The following is a 19,075-nucleotide window of genomic DNA, read 5'->3' on the forward strand; positions in this document are numbered from 1 at the left end:
AAACTGACATCATTTGTGCCTTCCTGCACTTTTTGGGCTTTTTTTTTTGTGTATGTGAAGAGTGGATGACATGGATTCAACACTGACATAAAAATAATGCCCAAATGCATTTTTCACGGACCACAATTGCATACGCCCATGTGAATTGTCCCTAAGAACACGTGATACAGCTTTCTGTTCCTCACGGGAAAGTGACAAGCAACTTTGTGACTGTTTCTGACTGTGTCTTCCCCACACTAAATAACCTGGCGGCAAAAGCGTTTGGTAATTTACCACTGTGGTAAAAATTACGCTAAACCAAATCAAGACTTTTTTTTAGTTACAGCTGTTTCTGGGTAATCTGGGTAACAACTGGTGTGCAAGCTGAAACGGCAGCCATAATGTTAGTCTCTCCCGCTTCCTTGGAGTGCTGATGGTTAAATCAGCTAAAATATGCAGCAATATGGCGGTCACATGTCACTGTCTGCTTGCACATATTCACTATTCAGGGATGTGGGAAAGCTTGGTGATGGCAACTGTAATGGCACAAGGAAAAAGAAAACAGCTGCACAGTAATATCCACTCCCCAGATCCACATAAAAAGGGAGAGCCTGAGGGGGTGCACGCTCCAATGGATCCCCAACTCCTTGGATCCTTGTAAATGTAGTTTCAGAAGAGGATGAAGGAGCAGCACACCAGGGATTCTTCAGAAAATATGTCACACCATAGGATGCTTCCTTTATTAAAATCTCCATAAAATTGCCATAAAGATGCGACGTTTCAGCCCAATGTGAGCCTTTCTTTGCTTGAGAAGGGTTCAAAGTGGGCTGAAACGTCGCATCTTTATGGCAATTTTATGGAGATTTTAATAAAGTCAGCATCCTATGGTGTGACATATTTTCTGAAGAATCCCTGGTGTGCTGCTCCTTCATCCTCTTCGGCAACTGTAATGGCGGCTGGAAGTGATGTTCACTACATACAGAGGGAGAGTTGACTCCAATGACCGAAACAAGGTCTCTTAGGAAAGAGGATGGCCACCACAGCCGCAACCACCTCGGTTTAACAAATCTCATTTCATGTAGGTTTTATCTGAGGAAGGTTCCTTTAAGACATTTCCTTAACCCTTTACCTCCAGACCCTTTGAAATCATTATTTTACTGACTATTTTTGCCAACTGTGTGGCCTTAGCTGTGTATATTCCCTTCCCGGAGGACGACTCCAACGCCACCAACTCCAACCTGGTAAGTGCTGCTGGGATTTTTTTATTTCTTGCCGTCCATGGTTGTGACATGGGAACTATCCTGACATCTGTAAGGAGCTGATGACGGCAGGTGCAAAGATTTCCTTCGTCTTTTATTTAATTGTTGTTGAAACTGGACTCTGAATCTATAGATGTATTGTATATAGTGATATGGAGCATGCTGGTATAACCTGGGTATCATCTGTATATAATTATATAAGTATAGATGGTATAAATTATGCATCTTGTATATTGTGATATGGGCCATGCTGGTATAAACTTGATATCTCATAGACAATTACATATGCACAGCTAGTATTAGTTTTACATCTCCCTGTATATAGTTATATGGAGCATGCTGGTATAACCTGGGTATCTCCTGTATATAATTATATTTGTACAGCTGGTATAAGTTATACATCTCCTGTATATAGTGATATGGAGCATATTGGTATAGCCTGGGTTTCTCCTATATGTAATTATATATGTACAGCCGATATACGATATACATCTCCTGTATTTAGTGATATGGAGCATGCTGATATAACATGGGTATCTCCTGTATATAATTTTATATGTATAGATGGTATAGTTATACATCCTGTATATAGTGATATGGACCATGCTGGTATAACCTGAGTACCTCCTGTATATAATGATAAATGTACAGCTGGTATAAGTTATACATCTCATATATAGTTATATATAACACTCTGATGTAACCTGAATATCTCCTGTATGTAGTTATATATGTACAACTGGTATAAGTTATACATCTCGTATGTAGTAATATAGACCATGCTGGTATAACCTGGATATCTTCTGTATATTATTATATATGTACAGCTGATATAACTTATACATCCTGTATATAGTGATATGGAGCATGCTGGTATAACCTGGTTATCTCCTGTTTATAATTCTATATGTACAGCTGTTATAGGTTATACATTTCCCTATATATAGTTTTATGGAGCATGCTGGTATAACCTAGGTTTTTCCCATATATAAGTATATATGTACAGCCGGTATAAGTTATACATCTTGTATATATTAATACTAGCTGATTACCCGGCGTTGCCCATGTATTTTATTTTTAGATACAAAAAGAATTTTAAATATGTTTGTTTGTGTATATATATGTGTGTACTGATTTAATATATTAGTATATGAGGAAGAAGAGGTAATCTGTGTAATATATTAGTATATGAGGAGGAGGTTGTCTGTGTAATATCGCACTGCATGAGGAGGAGGTCGTCTGTGTAATATATTGGTACATGAGGAAGAGGTCGTCGGCATAATATTAGTATTTGAGGAGGAGGAAGTTGTCTGTGTAAGATATTATTATCTGTGGAGCAGGAGGTCTGTGTAATACTAGCGTAATTAAAAATCAAAAACTGACTGACTACCCCTGTAATTTTTGTTGCCAATAGCAACCAATCACAGCTCAGCTTTCACTTTTTATACTGCTGAGGTAAAATGAAAGCTGCGCTGTGATTGGTTGCTATGGGCAACACAGATTTCGTTTTGGACAGCTTTCATAAGAGTGGGTGCTAGGCTCATTTCTGTGTGGTAAATAGTGGCTTAGTGCTGATGGGAAGCTGTGTTGTAGTTGGAGCAGAGGAGGAGGTTGTCTGTGTAAGATATTATTATCTGAGATAAGACTGTGAAATAAAACCATCTGCTCAAGTGCAGTTCTGGCACTCCCCCCACCCCTCCCAGGGTTAGTGGGGCTGTTTTATCCCCCTCCAAATTCATCCCCATGGGATTAGTTACATATGTACCAAGTTTGGTTGAAATTACTTAGGCGTTCATGAGTTATGGTGGCACATACATACATGCACACATACATCCTATTTATATATATATACTGGTATAACCTGGGTATCTCCTGTATATAATTATATTTGTACAGCTGGTATAGTTATATATCATGTATATAGAGATATGGAGCATGTTGTTACCACCTGGATATCTTCTGTATATTATTATATATGTACAGCTGATATAAGTTATACATCCTGTATTTAGTGATAAGGAGCATGCTGGTATAACCTGGGTATCTCCTGTATATAATTATATATGTAGAGCTAGTATAGTTATACATCCTGTATATAGGTATATGTAGCTGGGTGTGAGTCACTGAGTTTGTCAGGGTCGAGGCTGGTGTAGTGTTCACCTGTGCTGTAGATTTGTGTAGAATTATAGGAGTACAGCTCCTGAGTTGAATCCATCGGAGTCGGATAATCTTTCCAGTCACGCTCGGCGCTGATCAGAGCAGCTTAATACATTCATAGGTGGCTGCCAGCGTCTGGGGATGACTCACACCTTGTTATTCTGGACCCAAACTCCGAAATTTCCACAAAATTCCAAATCATCCTGACCGGAGATGGTCATGACAGCGACAAATTAGTGTCAGCTTAACCATAACTGCGCTGGAAGGGACATATTTTCGACCCTCCTGGCATTGGAAAGGTTAATCTTGCTATAACGTCTTCCCTGGAGTATTGTGTTATTGTATCAGCGCTCACTATTGACATATTCTGGTGATGCTTGTGTGTGCGCTACAGCATGATACGGGCCTCGCGATGAAAAGATACATCTTCCACCCACCTGTCACAGTTCTCATATTCATCTTCTCCTTGGCTTCCCGGGTCACGACGCCCACTGGATGTACGCTTAGCGCATATCACTTAAAGGGCAGCTCAACCTGGACTGTATTTATATGTGGGGGTGATAGGCCAATACACAAGATACTCAACACATATTTAAACTATTGAGAGTAACAGTGCCCCTAGTAGTGGCCCCAATAATAAATGACCCCTTAGTAACCGCAATGGTAATAGTGTCCCTCATAGTGCCCTCAGTAGTAATAGTGTGAACCATTAGTAACCCCAGTACTAATAATGACCCTCCTAATGGACCCAGTACTAATAGTGTGCCCCATTGGTGGTCCTAATGGTAATAGTGACTCTCATAGTGCCCTCACTAGTTGTAATGTGCCTCGTTAGTAGCCCCAATACTAAAAGTGACACCCCATAGTGGCCCCAGTACTAATAGTGTGCTCCGTTAGTGGTCCCAATGGTAATAGGGACCCTCATAGTGGTCCCAATGGTAATAGGGACCCTCATAGTGGTCCCAGTAGTAATAGTGACCCCCATAGTGCCATCAGTAGAAGTAGTGTGTCCATTAGTACCACAACAATAATAGTGACCTCCATAGTGGCCCCAGTACTAATAGTGGTCCCCATTAGTGGTCCCAGTACTAATAGTGGCCCCGAATATTAGCTCCAGTAGTAATAGTGTCCTCCGTTAGTAGCCACAGTAAACATTATGACCCCGTTCATGGGCCTCAGTTGTAAAAGTGCCCCCAGTAGTAATAATGTTTTCCGTTAGTGGTCCCAATAGTAATAGTGTCCCCCATTATTAGCCCCGGTAGTAGCCATGACCTTGTTAGTTGCCAAAGTTGTAAAAGTGCCTTCGTTAGTGCCCTCAGTTGTAATAATACTGCTGTTAGTGGCCCCAGTAGTAATAGTGTCCTCCATAGTAGCCCCAGTAGTAATAGTTACCCCCATAGTGGCCCTAGTAGTAAAAGTGGCCCCCATAATGGCTGTAGTAGTTATAGTGACCCTTATAGTGGCCCTTGTAATAATGGTGTCCGTCGTTAGAAGCCACAGTAGTAATAGTGATTCCCAAGAGGGCTACAACCAGACAAATATAACTCCCTTGCTCTGCAGGTCCGGTCCGGTGGCAGCTCTGCCGCTGTGATCGGAGTGTTGCCCCTGATCTCTCTGCTCAGGGGATAAATCAGGGGTCACACTCCGATTACAGCAGCAGGGGCCACCGCAGGACTGGAACTACAGAGCAAGGGAGTTAAATGCCTGTTGAGTGGCTGCACGGCCGGATCACTGGTGGCAATTATTTTTTTTAAATTAATATGGCCAATAAAAATTAAATAAATACCGACAAGGCAGCAACCCAAAGCCCCTCCAAGGTTTCTGAGGCAGTCTCAGGTTGCCTCATGGTAGGGGTGCCCCTGGATTCGACCCACATTTTAATTTCTTAAAGGGACTGTCCACTTTGGGCTTCCTGTTTGCGTGATGGCTCCATGCTGACTATTTCCTTTCCTGCCATGATGGCCCAAGCATGACAGAAAGATGGAATCCTAGTGGCCATCTTCTGGCATTACCTAGAAAAATTATCAATTCACTCCTGGGGTGGGGGGTGGGGTGGGTAGGGGAGCAGGGTAAATCACCTCAGGGCCTCAGGCTTTCGCATTGCCTTTTTTCCTTGTCTGCCAGGAAACTATTATTCTCTGTTATCAGGACGTTAAGATTCAGATAAGCTGACTGTTATGACCTTCTTCCTGACAGCAGAGATAGTGGCAGCCAGCTTGCTGCTCCAGTGCTGGTGAGGACTAATCATTTTTACGTAAAGAGACACGTGCAGGGAAACGATCCCACAGCGGATCTCTGTATCCAGTTGGGGAATTATTTATAATCCCCTGTGCTCATGTGATGTAAATGTTGGCGCTACATACAGACGTGATGACAGAGAGAAAGCTCTCACCACGGGAATGCTTCAGTCTTATTGGCTGTTGAATGATCCAGTCCAGGAAAGTTCTAATGATCATCTTAACTGCTGATTGATCTACTCCTGGGAATGTTCTAAGGATCTGATTGGTTGTTGGTTGATCTACTCCTGGGAATGTTCTTAGGATCTAATTGGTTGTTGGTTGATCTAGTCCTGGGAATATTCTAATGATCTGAGTGGTTGTTGGTTGATCTAGTCCTGGGAATATTCTAATGATCTGATTGGTTGATCTAGTCCTGGGAATATTCTAATGATCTGATTGGTTGATCTAGTCCTGGGAATATTCTAATGATCTGAGTGGTTGTTGGTTGATCTAGTCCTGGGAATATTCCAATGATCTGAGTGGTTGTTGGTTGGTTTAGGCCTACAGATGTTCAGATGATCTGATTGTTTTTTTGCTGGCCCAGTCTGTTCTAAGGATCTATATTAGTTGCTGGTTAATCTACACTGATTTGACTGGTTGCTCCTTTATCCTGGAAATGTTCCAATATTATAACTGACTGTTGGTTGATCTAAAACTAGTAATGTTCTTTTTTTTAAATCACCTGCTTTTATTAACCCCTTAAGGACCAAGCGCTATAATTATTTGGCGCTTGGTCCTGGGCTTTAATCCCCGCCAATAGCCGATGTATGGCGCGTGATTAAAGTCCCTGCTTCTGTAATCAAGCAGGAGCAGTTTGGGTGCTCAGCTATTCAACACAGCAAAGGATCTGGAGGATAAGGGAGAAGCTTCTGCCTTCTTGTTTCCAGACTACAAAGTGACTGCCGGATGTTCCCTGTTAGAGCAGAGCTGCAGGGTCCTAACAGACCCAGATCAGCTCTGCCAGTGACTGATGTCACTACACGGGGATGTTTTCCCCTAAAATTGGGGCTCTTATGAATGCGGCTACAGTCGAAAAGTGAGAAATAAAAAAAAGAAAATGTGAATGGCCCCCAGAGGTCTTATGTGACATCATGGGGGACATAGATGGTAAAAAAAATAGTTACAAAAAAAAGTAAAAAAAAATTTACAGAATAAAATAAAAATATACACATAAAAAAATGACCCAACGCCAACCAAAACCGTCACTGTATGCGCCCAGTAATCTAAAACTATACAAATTCTATCCAAACCCATTCCCGTACTTTATTTTAGTGTAAATATACATGTACGTTTCGGCGTGTAAGACGACTGGACGTATAAGACGACCCCCAACTTTCGTCTTATGCACCGGGAATACGCTGTAGAAAAAAAAATCAATACTCCCCTGCCACGGTGCTGCTGCAGGCTGTCGCTCCCTCCAGAAAGCTAATGCTCTGATTGGCTAACTCAGCGCTGCATCAGCGAATGAAAGCCGGCGCTGCATTAACCAATCATAGCCATTCAATGATGTCATTAAATGGCTGTGATTGGTTAACCTAGCGCCGGCTTTCATTGGCTGACGCCAGGCTGAGTTAGCCAATCAGAGCATTAGCTTTCTGGAGGTAGGGCATTCAAGCCCTGCATCCAGAAAGCAATGCTCTGTCGGTGTGGAGGAGGGAACGACAGCCTGCAGCAGTGCCGCAGATCATCGCAAAATGCCGCAGGAGGTGAGTATTGATTTTTTTTTCTACAGCTTATTCCCGGGGTAAAAGACGACCCCCGACTTTGGACAAGATTTTCCTGGGTTAAAAAGTCGTCTAATACGCCGGAAAATACAGTATAAATAAAAAAAAAAAAAAAAAATATAGCTTTTTAAACTAAAGAATAGGAAAAAACAGTCAGTGAAAAAAATATTAAAAAAGCCCTATATGTTATGGGAAAAAAGCAGCAAAAATTATTTTGCTAGCTGAAGGAAAAAAAATAGGGTTGGAATACCACCACATGGGTAAAATTCCTAAAAAGTATCTGCTCCTTTAGGTACAAAACAGCCTGGTCCTTAAGGAGGGTAATAGCAAACATAGGAAGAAAGGGGGAATTTACAAAAGGGGGAAGAGGTGAAACACTGTAAAAGAGAAACTGGGTGGCACTGAATCAAAAAGTCCAGATAAATAGTGAAAAAGAAACACTCTTTGTAAAAAAAAACAAAAAAACCCCTTCCATCTCAGGCAGATATGTAAATGATGAGAGTTGTGGTGATTAGATGAACTGTCTTGTCAGCTTAAGGCCCTTTTAGACAGGACAAATGTCGGGGCAAACGATGCCAGACACTCGTCCCTGCACATACTAGCTCCTGTATACCTGCACGGGAGCTAGTATCATTAGCTCTCAGCGGGGCGGCTGCAGGAGATTTCTCTCCTCACGCTCAACCGCCCCTCTCCATTGACATAACATAGCGTTCGTTCAGTACTGAACGGCTGCTATTTACACTGAGCGATCAGCTCATCGTTTATGCAGCATGAACAATGGACGATGAGCTGATCGCTCATCATTCGATCTAAATAGTGGCCGTTCAGTATTGAATGGTCACTATCTTATGTCAATGGAGAGGAGTGGGGAAGAGCGAGAGGAGAGAAATCTCCTGCAGCCACCCCACCCCCTGCTGGCTGCTCTGTGAGCGAGCCAGAGCTTCTACCTCTCATGCAGGAGCAAGGACACACAGGGACGAGAGTCGGGCGTCGTTTGCCCGACATTCGTCTTGTTTAAATGGACCCTAAGGCCCAAAAAATAGCTCTCCCCTTGGTCTATAAAAGGCTCTCAGAGGCCGTTTTCTAATGCCGCGATTTTCGAGCGCTGTCTGCTCTATTATGGCGCGTTTTCGCTTTTTTTAATGCACCTCATCACCCATCACAATGATGGGTGCATTAAAATCTGCTGTTGCATTACTGCGTCCGAAAACGTTTTGCTGACACTGTGTGTAGGAGTGGCCTTGGGCCTTTCTCACACAGGTGTTTTTTTAAAGCGTTTCGCAGGCATTTTTAACATGATATTTATACTGAAGGGTGAACGCCATTAAAAATATGAATAAAAACAGATTTGCTACTTTTGCCTGTGGAAAAAAATGGCATCACAGCAATCAAAATGTTATATGTTTCCAAAATTTGGATAAATGAAGACGATCTCATCCCACAAAAAGCAAGAAGCCCTCATAGAGCTCCGTCGGGGGGAAAAGAAAAACGCTTCAGGCTCTTGGAATGCGGCGACACAGAAGCAATTTTTTTTTTTTTTTTTTTAAAAGGGTTTCTTATGTACAAAAATAGCAAAACCTAAAAGTGTACAAACTTGGTATTGCAGTGACCCAGAGAATAATGTAATCACATAATAATAATAATAATAATAATAATAATAATAAAAAAGCAGTAGAAATAAGATGGCAGCATCAGATGGTGCATAGAAAATCAAAAGTATTTATTTTCCCATAGCAGAAAAATATTGCAGCGATGTTTTGACCAGCGATCTGGTCTTTATCAATAATAATAATAATAATAAAGTTATGCATGCTGAACGCTTACAGATGAAATCCAAAAAACAAAATATTATTAAAAAAAATACAACTTGTACTGCAAAAAACAAGTCTTCATACGGCTACGTCAATGGAAAAACTAAAAAGGTTTGGCTCAAGAATTGTGACGATGAAAAAAACTGTTTGAAAAATACTTGCAATGTGGGAATATTTGGTGCCAGTCAATTCTGCTGGATGGCCGTGCATGCTGAGGCGGAGCTATGAAACAAGAAGTTTTTAACTTCCACGAGGGATAGTTGCACCCAGATTAACCACATGACGAAAAAGAGCCCAGCCTGTGTCAGTCCAATATCAAGTCTAGAATGTGTTTTAGATGTGTAGTCGTTGCCAGAAAAAGTAACTGTGGGGGCAAGCCCATAAACAATGCAAGTGGTTCACAACTACCTCCCTCCCCCCCCCAACACACACACCACCACCATCTGCAGCAGGTTGGCTCTGAAACATTCTCTACACAAGTTTCTTTTGGGGGAGAGGTATGATTTTCCAGGAGAAAACGGAATGAGTAGATTGAAGCATTGCATTAAATGTATTCAGAATAACGGTTGGTATCAGTCGGTGGGTCACATGTTTGCTAGCTCGCCCGTCCCTGAGGCATCGAATCATATTGTAATTGTGGGCGTAAGAACGCTTAGAAGATATTAGGCACTTTATCTGCATTTGAGAGGGCAGTTTGGAGAGAAGGTTATCAATCCAGTCGTCCTTAGCGAGTTTTCGCGTTACGCTTATAGCATAGCTTTGTAATTGCATGAAATGAGAAGGATGGGGACGCACAAAATCAAAAAGTGTACATAGCGGCTTGAGAAGATCGGTCTAGAGTGCACATCAACCACCCCGCTGTCCGCAGTTCGCCTAGCTGGAAAATGACGTCCTGAGAGTTGGGGTTGTCACACCAAGAATGTTCACCTGATCTGGTTGGTCTAATTGAAGAATGGTCTAATTATCTCATTAACTTTGGACTAATCCAGTCTTGTAAATGATCTGATTGGCTGCTGGTTAGCTCAGTCCTGGGAATGTTCTCAAGATCTGATTGGCTTCTGGTCCTTTTGACACAGGCCAGTTATTGGTCCGGAGTGCTCTTTTGAAAGCTCATTCACGCGCGGATTTGCTAAATATAATTTCACTGTGCACATAGGGCCAAATGCCGCCTGCACATGGCCGGGTCGGAGCGGGACCGACCTGCGCCCCTGCAGGGACCAGTGCGGCTCTCACCCGCTCCCGTGGCTATGGCTCTCTGATGTGCCGGCTGCCGGACAGCCAGTGTATGTGCAGAGCGGAGGCGGCGGCCCAAGACCCGCACAGAAATAGAACATGCCGCGATTTGTTTTCCATGGGCGGAAATTCTGCAGGAAATCCCGCCGTGGAATTTCCGCTCGTGTGAAGGCGGCCTAAGTCGATTCCTGATTAAAGAAAAAAGGAACTAATGAATGAAAAGAAAATGAAATGAGCGCCAATCGGCATGCGTGTTGATTGCCGCTCATTGCATCCGGCTGAGAATTCAGCCCATGTAAAATGACCACTACCTCTGGGAGTGTCCTAATGCTCTGGTTGGTTGCTGATTGGTTTACTTCTGGAAGTGTTCTAAGAATTTGATTGGCTGCTGGTTGGTTTCGTTCTGAGATTGTTCCATTGATCCGGTTGATTGGTTGGTTTACTGTAGGCAGTGTTCTAAGGACCTGATTGGCTGCTGGTTGGTTCAGTCCTAAGATTGTTTTCACAATCTCATTGGCTGCTGGTTAGTTTATTCATGGGAGTGTTCTAAGGATTTGATTGGCTGTTGGTGACTTTAGTCCTGGGAATGTTTTAGTGATCTGATTGGCTGCTGGTTGATGCTTTTGTAGACTGATGCTGCTGCCTTGTCCCAATAGTAATGACTTATGACACTTCAGCATTAGGTGAGATTCCGCTTTAAATTATGTTTTTCCCCATCTTTTATTTACTACAAGTCTTTGTTTCCCTTCCTTCTGTTGGTTGAGCGACCCACCAAATGTCGCCCGCTCTTCCTTCCTGCGCTCGGGTTCGACTTCCGTCCTGGAAAAGTCAAAAATTTACAATCACAAAAATTCTTGAATTTGATGGATTTGCATTAGCAGCGTCTCCTGCTGAAGTAATCAATAATGTGATTATAGCAGATCTCCCCCTGTCACGGGTCTCCCGCTTAATTACATGTTAATTAACCTTCTCCATTAAGATTAAAGAGCCGCGCACCTTACTGCAATACATTACATGCGCTATCAATACACGCCACCGTTGCCACCTGCCTACCGCAGCCATTGTGAATAGACAGATTGTGATATGGATCTTATCTATACATGGGGGACAAATGACCAGCGACTCCTAAAGGGTCATGACGGTCAGCTGTTACGCAGCACTTTTGTTACAGTATGGTTTCTACATTGTAGCAATTTGTTGTGACACTTCTCTCCATGACAACAGTTTTCCCACACCAGCAAATAGATGACAAACTCTTCCCCCTTAATATTATACTCCAGTCACATCCTGAGCTGCGTTTAAAAAAAAAAAAAAAATCCAGTGCCAGCAGAGGATAGTCGTTATGTGCTAAGAGGGATGAGATTTATACCCATAAATCACTGCACTTTGGACTCGTGCATTGTGGGAGATTTTTTTCTCTAAGCTTCCATATATACATATACCTGATATTAACCCACAAGAGCCCAAGAGCCCATAACTCACCAGAAAAGCACATGACCTGTAGAGATGCTGAAGGAGCAAGGAAGATGTGAGAGCTTGCAAACTGGAGCTATCAGGAAAGCAGCAGATTTGTAGATTCAGCTCTGGATGTGACTGGAGGATATAAGGCAGGACCAGTATTAGGCTAGGCCTACACGCTGACTTTGACCGCAGCCCTGCGACATCGGAATTTAGTGGATGTGAATGAGGTTGACAGTGGTGTGCTGCCAATAAAGGCAGACCACACAACAGCTATGGGGCCCGCACAGCATAGTGGTCCGAACCATAGCCGTTACAACCACCCACCCCTGGGGAGCATGCTGTGGTGGGAGCGACAAAGGAAGGTGAGCGTGCTCCATTTTTTATTTGATTACTTATAGGGAACATTAATGCAGGCGAATGGGGGTAAAATGGGAATACTACTTGCGGATGGGGCCATTATTACTGACTGTGGACAAAAGGGGGCAGTATTACTGGCAAATGGGGACAAAAGGGGGCAGTATTACTGGCAAATGAGGACAAAAGGGGGCAGTATAACTGGCAAATGGGGACAAAAGGGGGCAGTATAACTGGCAAATGGGGACAACAGGGGGCAGTATTACTGGCAAATGAGGACAAAAGGGGGCAGTATTACTGGCAAATGCGGACTGTCTCCATCCTCATCTTCCCGGTTCATAAACAGAATGATAGGGCCGCAGTAAAGAATGACACTACTCAGGAAGTGCATTACAGGGGACTGAGTATAACATAACTGGATAATAAGGCGGACTCTCGACCACTAAGGGTGTTAGGAAAGTTGGGTGGCCTATGTTTGCCTGATATCCTTGCCCGGAAATCGTGGTCCTGGCTTCTTAATGGTTAATTGAGATCAGGTTTTTAAAAGTCTTTAAGATTATAATCTGTTTCCTACAGACCCGATCAATGTGGGAACTCTGTCATCGACCTGCCGCCATTATGGCCTACCTTATGGATCAGTGCGCCACGTGATGCAACCGAGAAACAGCAAAATAGTCCACAGACCGGGGCCTATAGATACATATGGAGTCACCCAGCCCATACTGGGGGCTGCACTGTGCCTCTGAGGTCTGGGAAAGCTGGGTGGCAATTCCAGTGACTGAAGCTTGTATTGTACTTCACAGATAGAATGCTGCAGTCTTCAGAGGAGAAATCTCCCAGCATATAATAGTATAATACAGGATGTAATAGGATAACTAATGCATCTACACAGTGACTCCACCCGCAGAATAGTGAGTGCAGCTCTGGAGTATAATACTAGATGTAACTCAGGATCAGTACATGATAAGTAATGTATGTACACAGTGACTCCACTAGCACAATTGTGAGTACAGCGCTGGAGTATAATACAGGATGTAACTCAGGATCAGTACAGGATAAGTAATGTATGTACACAGTGACTCCACTAGCACAATTGTGAGTGCAGCTCTACAGTATACTACTATAGGATGTAACTCAGGATCAGTACAGGATAACTAATGCATCTACAGAGTGACTCCACCAGCAGAATAGTGAGTGCAGCTCTATAGTATAATATAGGATGTAACTCAGGATCAGTACAAGATAAGTAATGTATGTACACAGTGACTCCACCAGTAGAATTGTGAGTGCAGCTCTGGAGTATAAGGGTGCCTGTCCACGGTCGGGTTTGAATTGCGTTCCTCGCGGCGATAATCCGGCCGCGAGGAACACAGTAAAAGCTCTCCATAGCGCTGCTATGGAGAGCGCTACCTCTTGTCCGCGAGCGGAGAATCATTGTAATTCTCCGCTCGCGGGCGGCAATACGCGGCATGCTGCGAATTAACCGCAATTCTTTGCGGTCAGCCTATCTATCAGATAGGCTGACAGCGCAGATCCAGCTGCTGCTCCCGGGCGGCGGTATCCCGCGACGGATCTCCCCCGCGGGATACCGCAACGCCCGTGGACAGCCAGCCTAATACAGGATGTTACTCAGGATTAGTACAGGATAAGTAATGTATGTGCACAGTGGCTCCACCAGCAGAATAGTGAGTGGAGCTCTGGAGTATTATACTAGATGTAACTCAGGATCAGTACAGGATAAGTAATGTATTTACACAGTGACTCCACCAGCAGAATAGTGAATGCAGCTCTGGAGTATAATACGTGATATAAAGCTGGATTTGCACTCTATTTTAGAAGTATGTCCAGGCTTTCACCAAAAAAGCATTTGGACAGAACCATAGGCTTTTAATAAGTAAAATGCAATCCAAAGAAGCCTATGTATAATATGGTTTCCATTCCTATTGTGTCTATGAAGGACGAAGGAAAGAATAGCACAGTACAGGCCAGGATGGGGTTAAACAGTTGCAGGTTTAGAACACTTTGTGCCTTGGTGAAGACACATATGACTGTGCCTATTCCTGACATTATCTTGGAGCCTGTGTGTCTGACCTCCCCTCTTATCGCTTCTACATTGCAGGAGTCACAAATGGTGCTGTAGGGCAATGATGGGATATGACATGAGTTCAGCACCTGGTCAGCCCATATATGGGCAGAGAGGAGATGGATATTACCCCTGGAGGGGTGGCAAAGATCCATATGTCTAGCAGCCCCATATGGCACACATCATCTCACTCATCCATCTTGTCTCATTACACAGGGTGCCGGGTGGGGTGGGGGCAGTATTATGGTAGTTATATCCTTGTAAATAGCGGGCAGTATTATATTAGTTATATTCTTGTACAGAGGGGGCAGTATTCTAATAGTTATATTCTTGTACATAGGGAGCACTATTATAGTAATTATATGCTTGTACATAGGGGACAGTATTATAGTAGTTATATTCTTGTACATAGGGGGCAGTATTATAGTAGTTATATCCTTGTACATAAGGGGCAGTATTATAGCAGTTATATTCTTGTACATAGGAGCAGTATTATAATAGTTATATTCTTGTACATAGGGAGCAGTATAATAGTAGTTATATTCTTGTACATAGAGGGCAGTATTATAGTAGTTATATTCTTGTACATAGGGGCAGTATTATAGTAGTTGTATACTTGTACATAAGGGGCAGTATTATAGCAGTTATATTCTTGTACATAGGAGCAGTATTATAATAGTTATATTCTTGTACATAGGGAGCAGTATAATAGTAGTTATATTCTTGTACATAGAGGGCAGTATTATAGTAGTTATATTCTTGTACATAGGAGGCAGTATTATAGTAGTAATATTCTTATACATAGGGAGCAGTATTTTAGTAGTTATATTCTTGTATATAGGAGCAATATTATAGTAGTTTTATTCTTGTACATAGGAGCAGTATTGTAGTAGTTATACTCTTGTACATAGTGGGCAGTATTATAATAGTTATATTCTTGTACATAGGGGGCAGTATTATAGTAGTTATAGTCTTCTACATAGGTGGCACTATTATAGTAGTTATATTCTTGTACATAGGGAGCAGTATTATAGTAGATATATTCGTGTACATAGGGGACAGTATTATAGTAGTTATATTCTTGTACCTAGGAGCAGTATTATAGTAGTTATATACTTGTACATAGGGGGTAGTATTATAATAGTTATATTCTTGTACATAGGGGGCAATATTATAGTAGTTATAGTCTTCTACATAGGTGGCAGTATTAGTTATATTCTTGTACATAGGGAGCAGTATTATAGTAGATATATTCTTGTACATAGGGGACAGTATTATAGTAGTTATATTCTTGTACCTAGGAGCAGTATTATAGTAGTTATATACTTGTACATAGGGGTAGTATTATAGTAGTTATATCCTTGTACATAGGGTGTAGTATTATAGTAGTTATATTCTTGTACATAGGGGCAGTATTATAGCAGTTATATCCTTGTACATAGGGGGCAGTAGTATATAAGTTAAATAGTTCTACATAGGGGCAGTATTATATTAGTTATATTCTTGTACATAGGGGGCAGTATTATAGTAGCTATATTATTGTACACAGGGGGCATTATTATAATAGTTATATTCTTGTACATAGTAGCAGTATTATAGTAGTTATATTCTTGTACATAAAGGCAGTATTATAGTAGTTATATACTTGCTCATAGGGGGCAGTATTATAGTAGTTATATTCTTGTACATAGGGGGCAGTATTCTATTAGTTATATTCCTGTACATAGGAGCAGTATTATAGTAGTTATATCCTTGTACATAGGAGGCAGTATTATAGTAGTTATATTCTCTTTACATAGGGGACATTATTATAGTAGTTATATTCTTGTACATAGGAGCAGTATTATAGTAGTTATATGCTTGTACATAAGGGGCAGTATTATAATAGTTATATTCTTGTACATAGAAAGCAGTATTATAGTAGTTATATTCTTGTATGTAGAAGCAATATTATAGTCGATATATTCTTGTACATAGGGAGCAGTATTATAGTAGTTATATTCTTGTACATAGGGGCAGTATTATAGTAGTTATATTCTTGTACATAGGAGGGCATTACTATAGTAGTTATATTCTTGTAGATAAGGAGCAGTATTATAGTAGTTATATTCTTGTACATAGGGAGCAGTATTATAGTATATTTTTGTACATAGGAGCAGTATTATAGTTGTTATATTCTTGTACATAGGGAGTAGTATTATAGTAGTTATATTCTTGTACATAGGGGCAGTATTAGAGCAGTTATATCCTTGTATATAGGGTGCAGTAGTATATAAGTTATATAGTTCTACATAGGGGCAGTATTATATTTCTTATATTCTTGTACATAGGGGTTAGTATTATAGTAGCTATATTCTTGTACATAGGGGGCATTATTATAATAGCTATATTCTTGTACGTTGTAACAGTATTATAGTAGTTATATTCTTGTACATAGGGGCAGTATTATAGTAGTTATATACTTGTACATAGGGGGCACTATTATAGTAGTTATATTCTTGTACATAGGGGGCAGTATTCTAATAGTTATATTCCTGTACATAGGAGCCGTATTATAGTAGTTATATCCTTGTACATAGGAGGCAGCATTATAGTAGTTATATTCTCTTTCCATAGGGGACATTATTATAGTAGTTATATTCTTATACACAGGAGCAGTATTATAGTAGTTATATTCTTGTACAAACGTGGCAGTATTATAATAGTTATATTCTTGTACATAGGAAGCAGTATTATAGTAGTTATATTCTTGTATATAGAAGCAATATTATAGTTGATATATTCTTGTACATAGGGAGCAGTATTATAGTAGTTATATTCTTGTACATAGGGGGCAGTATTATAGTAGTTATATTCTTGTACATAGGAGGCAGTATTATAGTAGTTATATTCTTGTACATAGGGAGCAGTATTATAGTAGTTGTATTCTTGTACATAGGAAGCAGTATTATAGTAGATATATTCTTGTACATAGGAGCAGTATTGTAGTAGTTATACTCTTGTACATAGTGGGTAGTATGCTTGCTATGATTTTCAGGAAAGGGTTTACATTTCAAGCATTTCCCCGAAAATCATCGCTGAAAACCCACTGCTTTCAATAGGGCTGCAGCAGTGCTGGCCCCATTGAAAGAAATGTGATAGCATCACGGGCTTCTGCCACACCCGTGACAGCTGCGGCAGAGGATTCCTTCATCCCTGTGGTCCCCGTGGGGGTGAAGGAATCCCCTGCCATAGCTGTCACAGCTGTGTCCGGGGAGCGCAATGTTCTCCCTATGTTTTCAATGGGGCTAACGCTGCTACCCTCCCGGCTCGTGGCCCTCCCGGCTCTGTGGAATGCCATATAAGCTGTGCATGCTGGGGCTAGTACTCCGCCGCTGAAGGCGGCTGCCCGCTGTTTTTCTCCCCGTCCTCTGCCGGCAGTAACATGTGTGCGTCGCCTCACGCCTAGTGGCGTTCCTAACTTGGACACAGCAGGGAGCAGGCTCCTCATAAGGTGGTAGGCTGGCGGCGTTCCGATCATGTAGTTCCGAGGAACAGCGTGTGCGGACAACGTGGGAGAAGTGTTTTGGACTAAATAGTCCAGCGGCTAAGGTTAGCTTAAGTGTTAGGGATACATTATTAGGTGTAAAGGCTTTCATGTGACACCATTTACAGCTAATAATGTGAGCCTAACACTTAAACTAACTCTAACCAGTATTATAGCAGTTATATCCTTGTACATAGGGGGCAGTAGTATATAAGTTAAATAGTTCTACATAGGGGCAGTATTATATTAGTTATATTCTTGTACATAGGGGGCAGTATTATAGTAGCTATATTATTGTACACAGGGGGCATTATTATAATAGTTATATTCTTGTACATAGTAGCAGTATTATAGTAGTTATATTCTTGTACATAAGGGCAGTATTATAGTAGTTATATACTTGCTCATAGGGGGCAGTATTATAGTAGTTATATTCTTGTACATAGGGGGCAGTATTCTATTAGTTATATTCCTGTACATAGGAGCAGTATTATAGTATTTATATCCTTGTACATAGGAGGCAGTATTATAGTAGTTATATTCTCTTTACATAGGGGACATTATTATAGTAGTTATATTCTTGTACATAGGAGCAGTATTATAGTAGTTATATGCTTGTACATAAGGGGCAGTATAATAATTATATTCTTGTACATAGGAGGCAGTAGTATAGTAGCTATATTCTTGTGCTTAGGGACAATAATATGACATTAAAAGGTTTCTAGTTAGTTTGTCGGCAGGCTGTGCTGTGCTCTTTTGTGATACATAAATGTGCTTATGTATAGCACCTCTCCTTCCACTCTGGGGCATTACTCAGCAGGGGGCAACAGAGCTCAGAGTCTTGTAGACCTTCTTGGTGTGATACCTCTCACTTTTCTCGGTAATATTGTTCAAAAGCTGGAAATTACTATTTGCTGTGGCGTTACCTGAGTAGTTTGGGTGACCGTCTGTCGCTGTGGGCTTGTCCAGTTACTGGAATTTTAACATGTAATTGTATTTTCAGAGCCTGGGGACTGAAGCTGGAGACAAACATTTGCTGCAGATGTTGATGTTCCAGAATTCTGTGCTCAAGTATACAATAAAAATAATAACATCATTAGTTGCTGTCTAAGTCAATAGTTGTGGCACGTTCTAGGGCAGTGATGGCGAACCTTTTAGAGACCGAGTGCCCAACTGCAACCCAAAACCAACTTATTTATTGCAAAGTGC

The 19,075-nt window shown here is 41.5% G+C and overlaps 1 protein-coding gene across 5 annotated transcripts in view; it reads left to right on the forward strand.

The window, feature by feature from the left end:
* Positions 1-19,075, forward strand: part of CACNA1C (calcium voltage-gated channel subunit alpha1 C) — a 346,433-nt gene that overhangs the window by 66,537 nt on the left and 260,821 nt on the right. For all 5 annotated transcript variants that reach the window (XM_066590969.1, XM_066590965.1, XM_066590968.1 and 2 more), the window contains exon 3: positions 1,115-1,220. In XM_066590969.1, the coding sequence (XP_066447066.1) occupies positions 1,115-1,220 (106 nt within the window). The remainder of the gene's footprint in view (positions 1-1,114; positions 1,221-19,075) is intronic.

Source organism: Eleutherodactylus coqui, chromosome 2 (assembly GCF_035609145.1).
Source record: "Eleutherodactylus coqui strain aEleCoq1 chromosome 2, aEleCoq1.hap1, whole genome shotgun sequence".
Classification (NCBI taxonomy): Eukaryota; Metazoa; Chordata; class Amphibia; order Anura; family Eleutherodactylidae; genus Eleutherodactylus; species Eleutherodactylus coqui.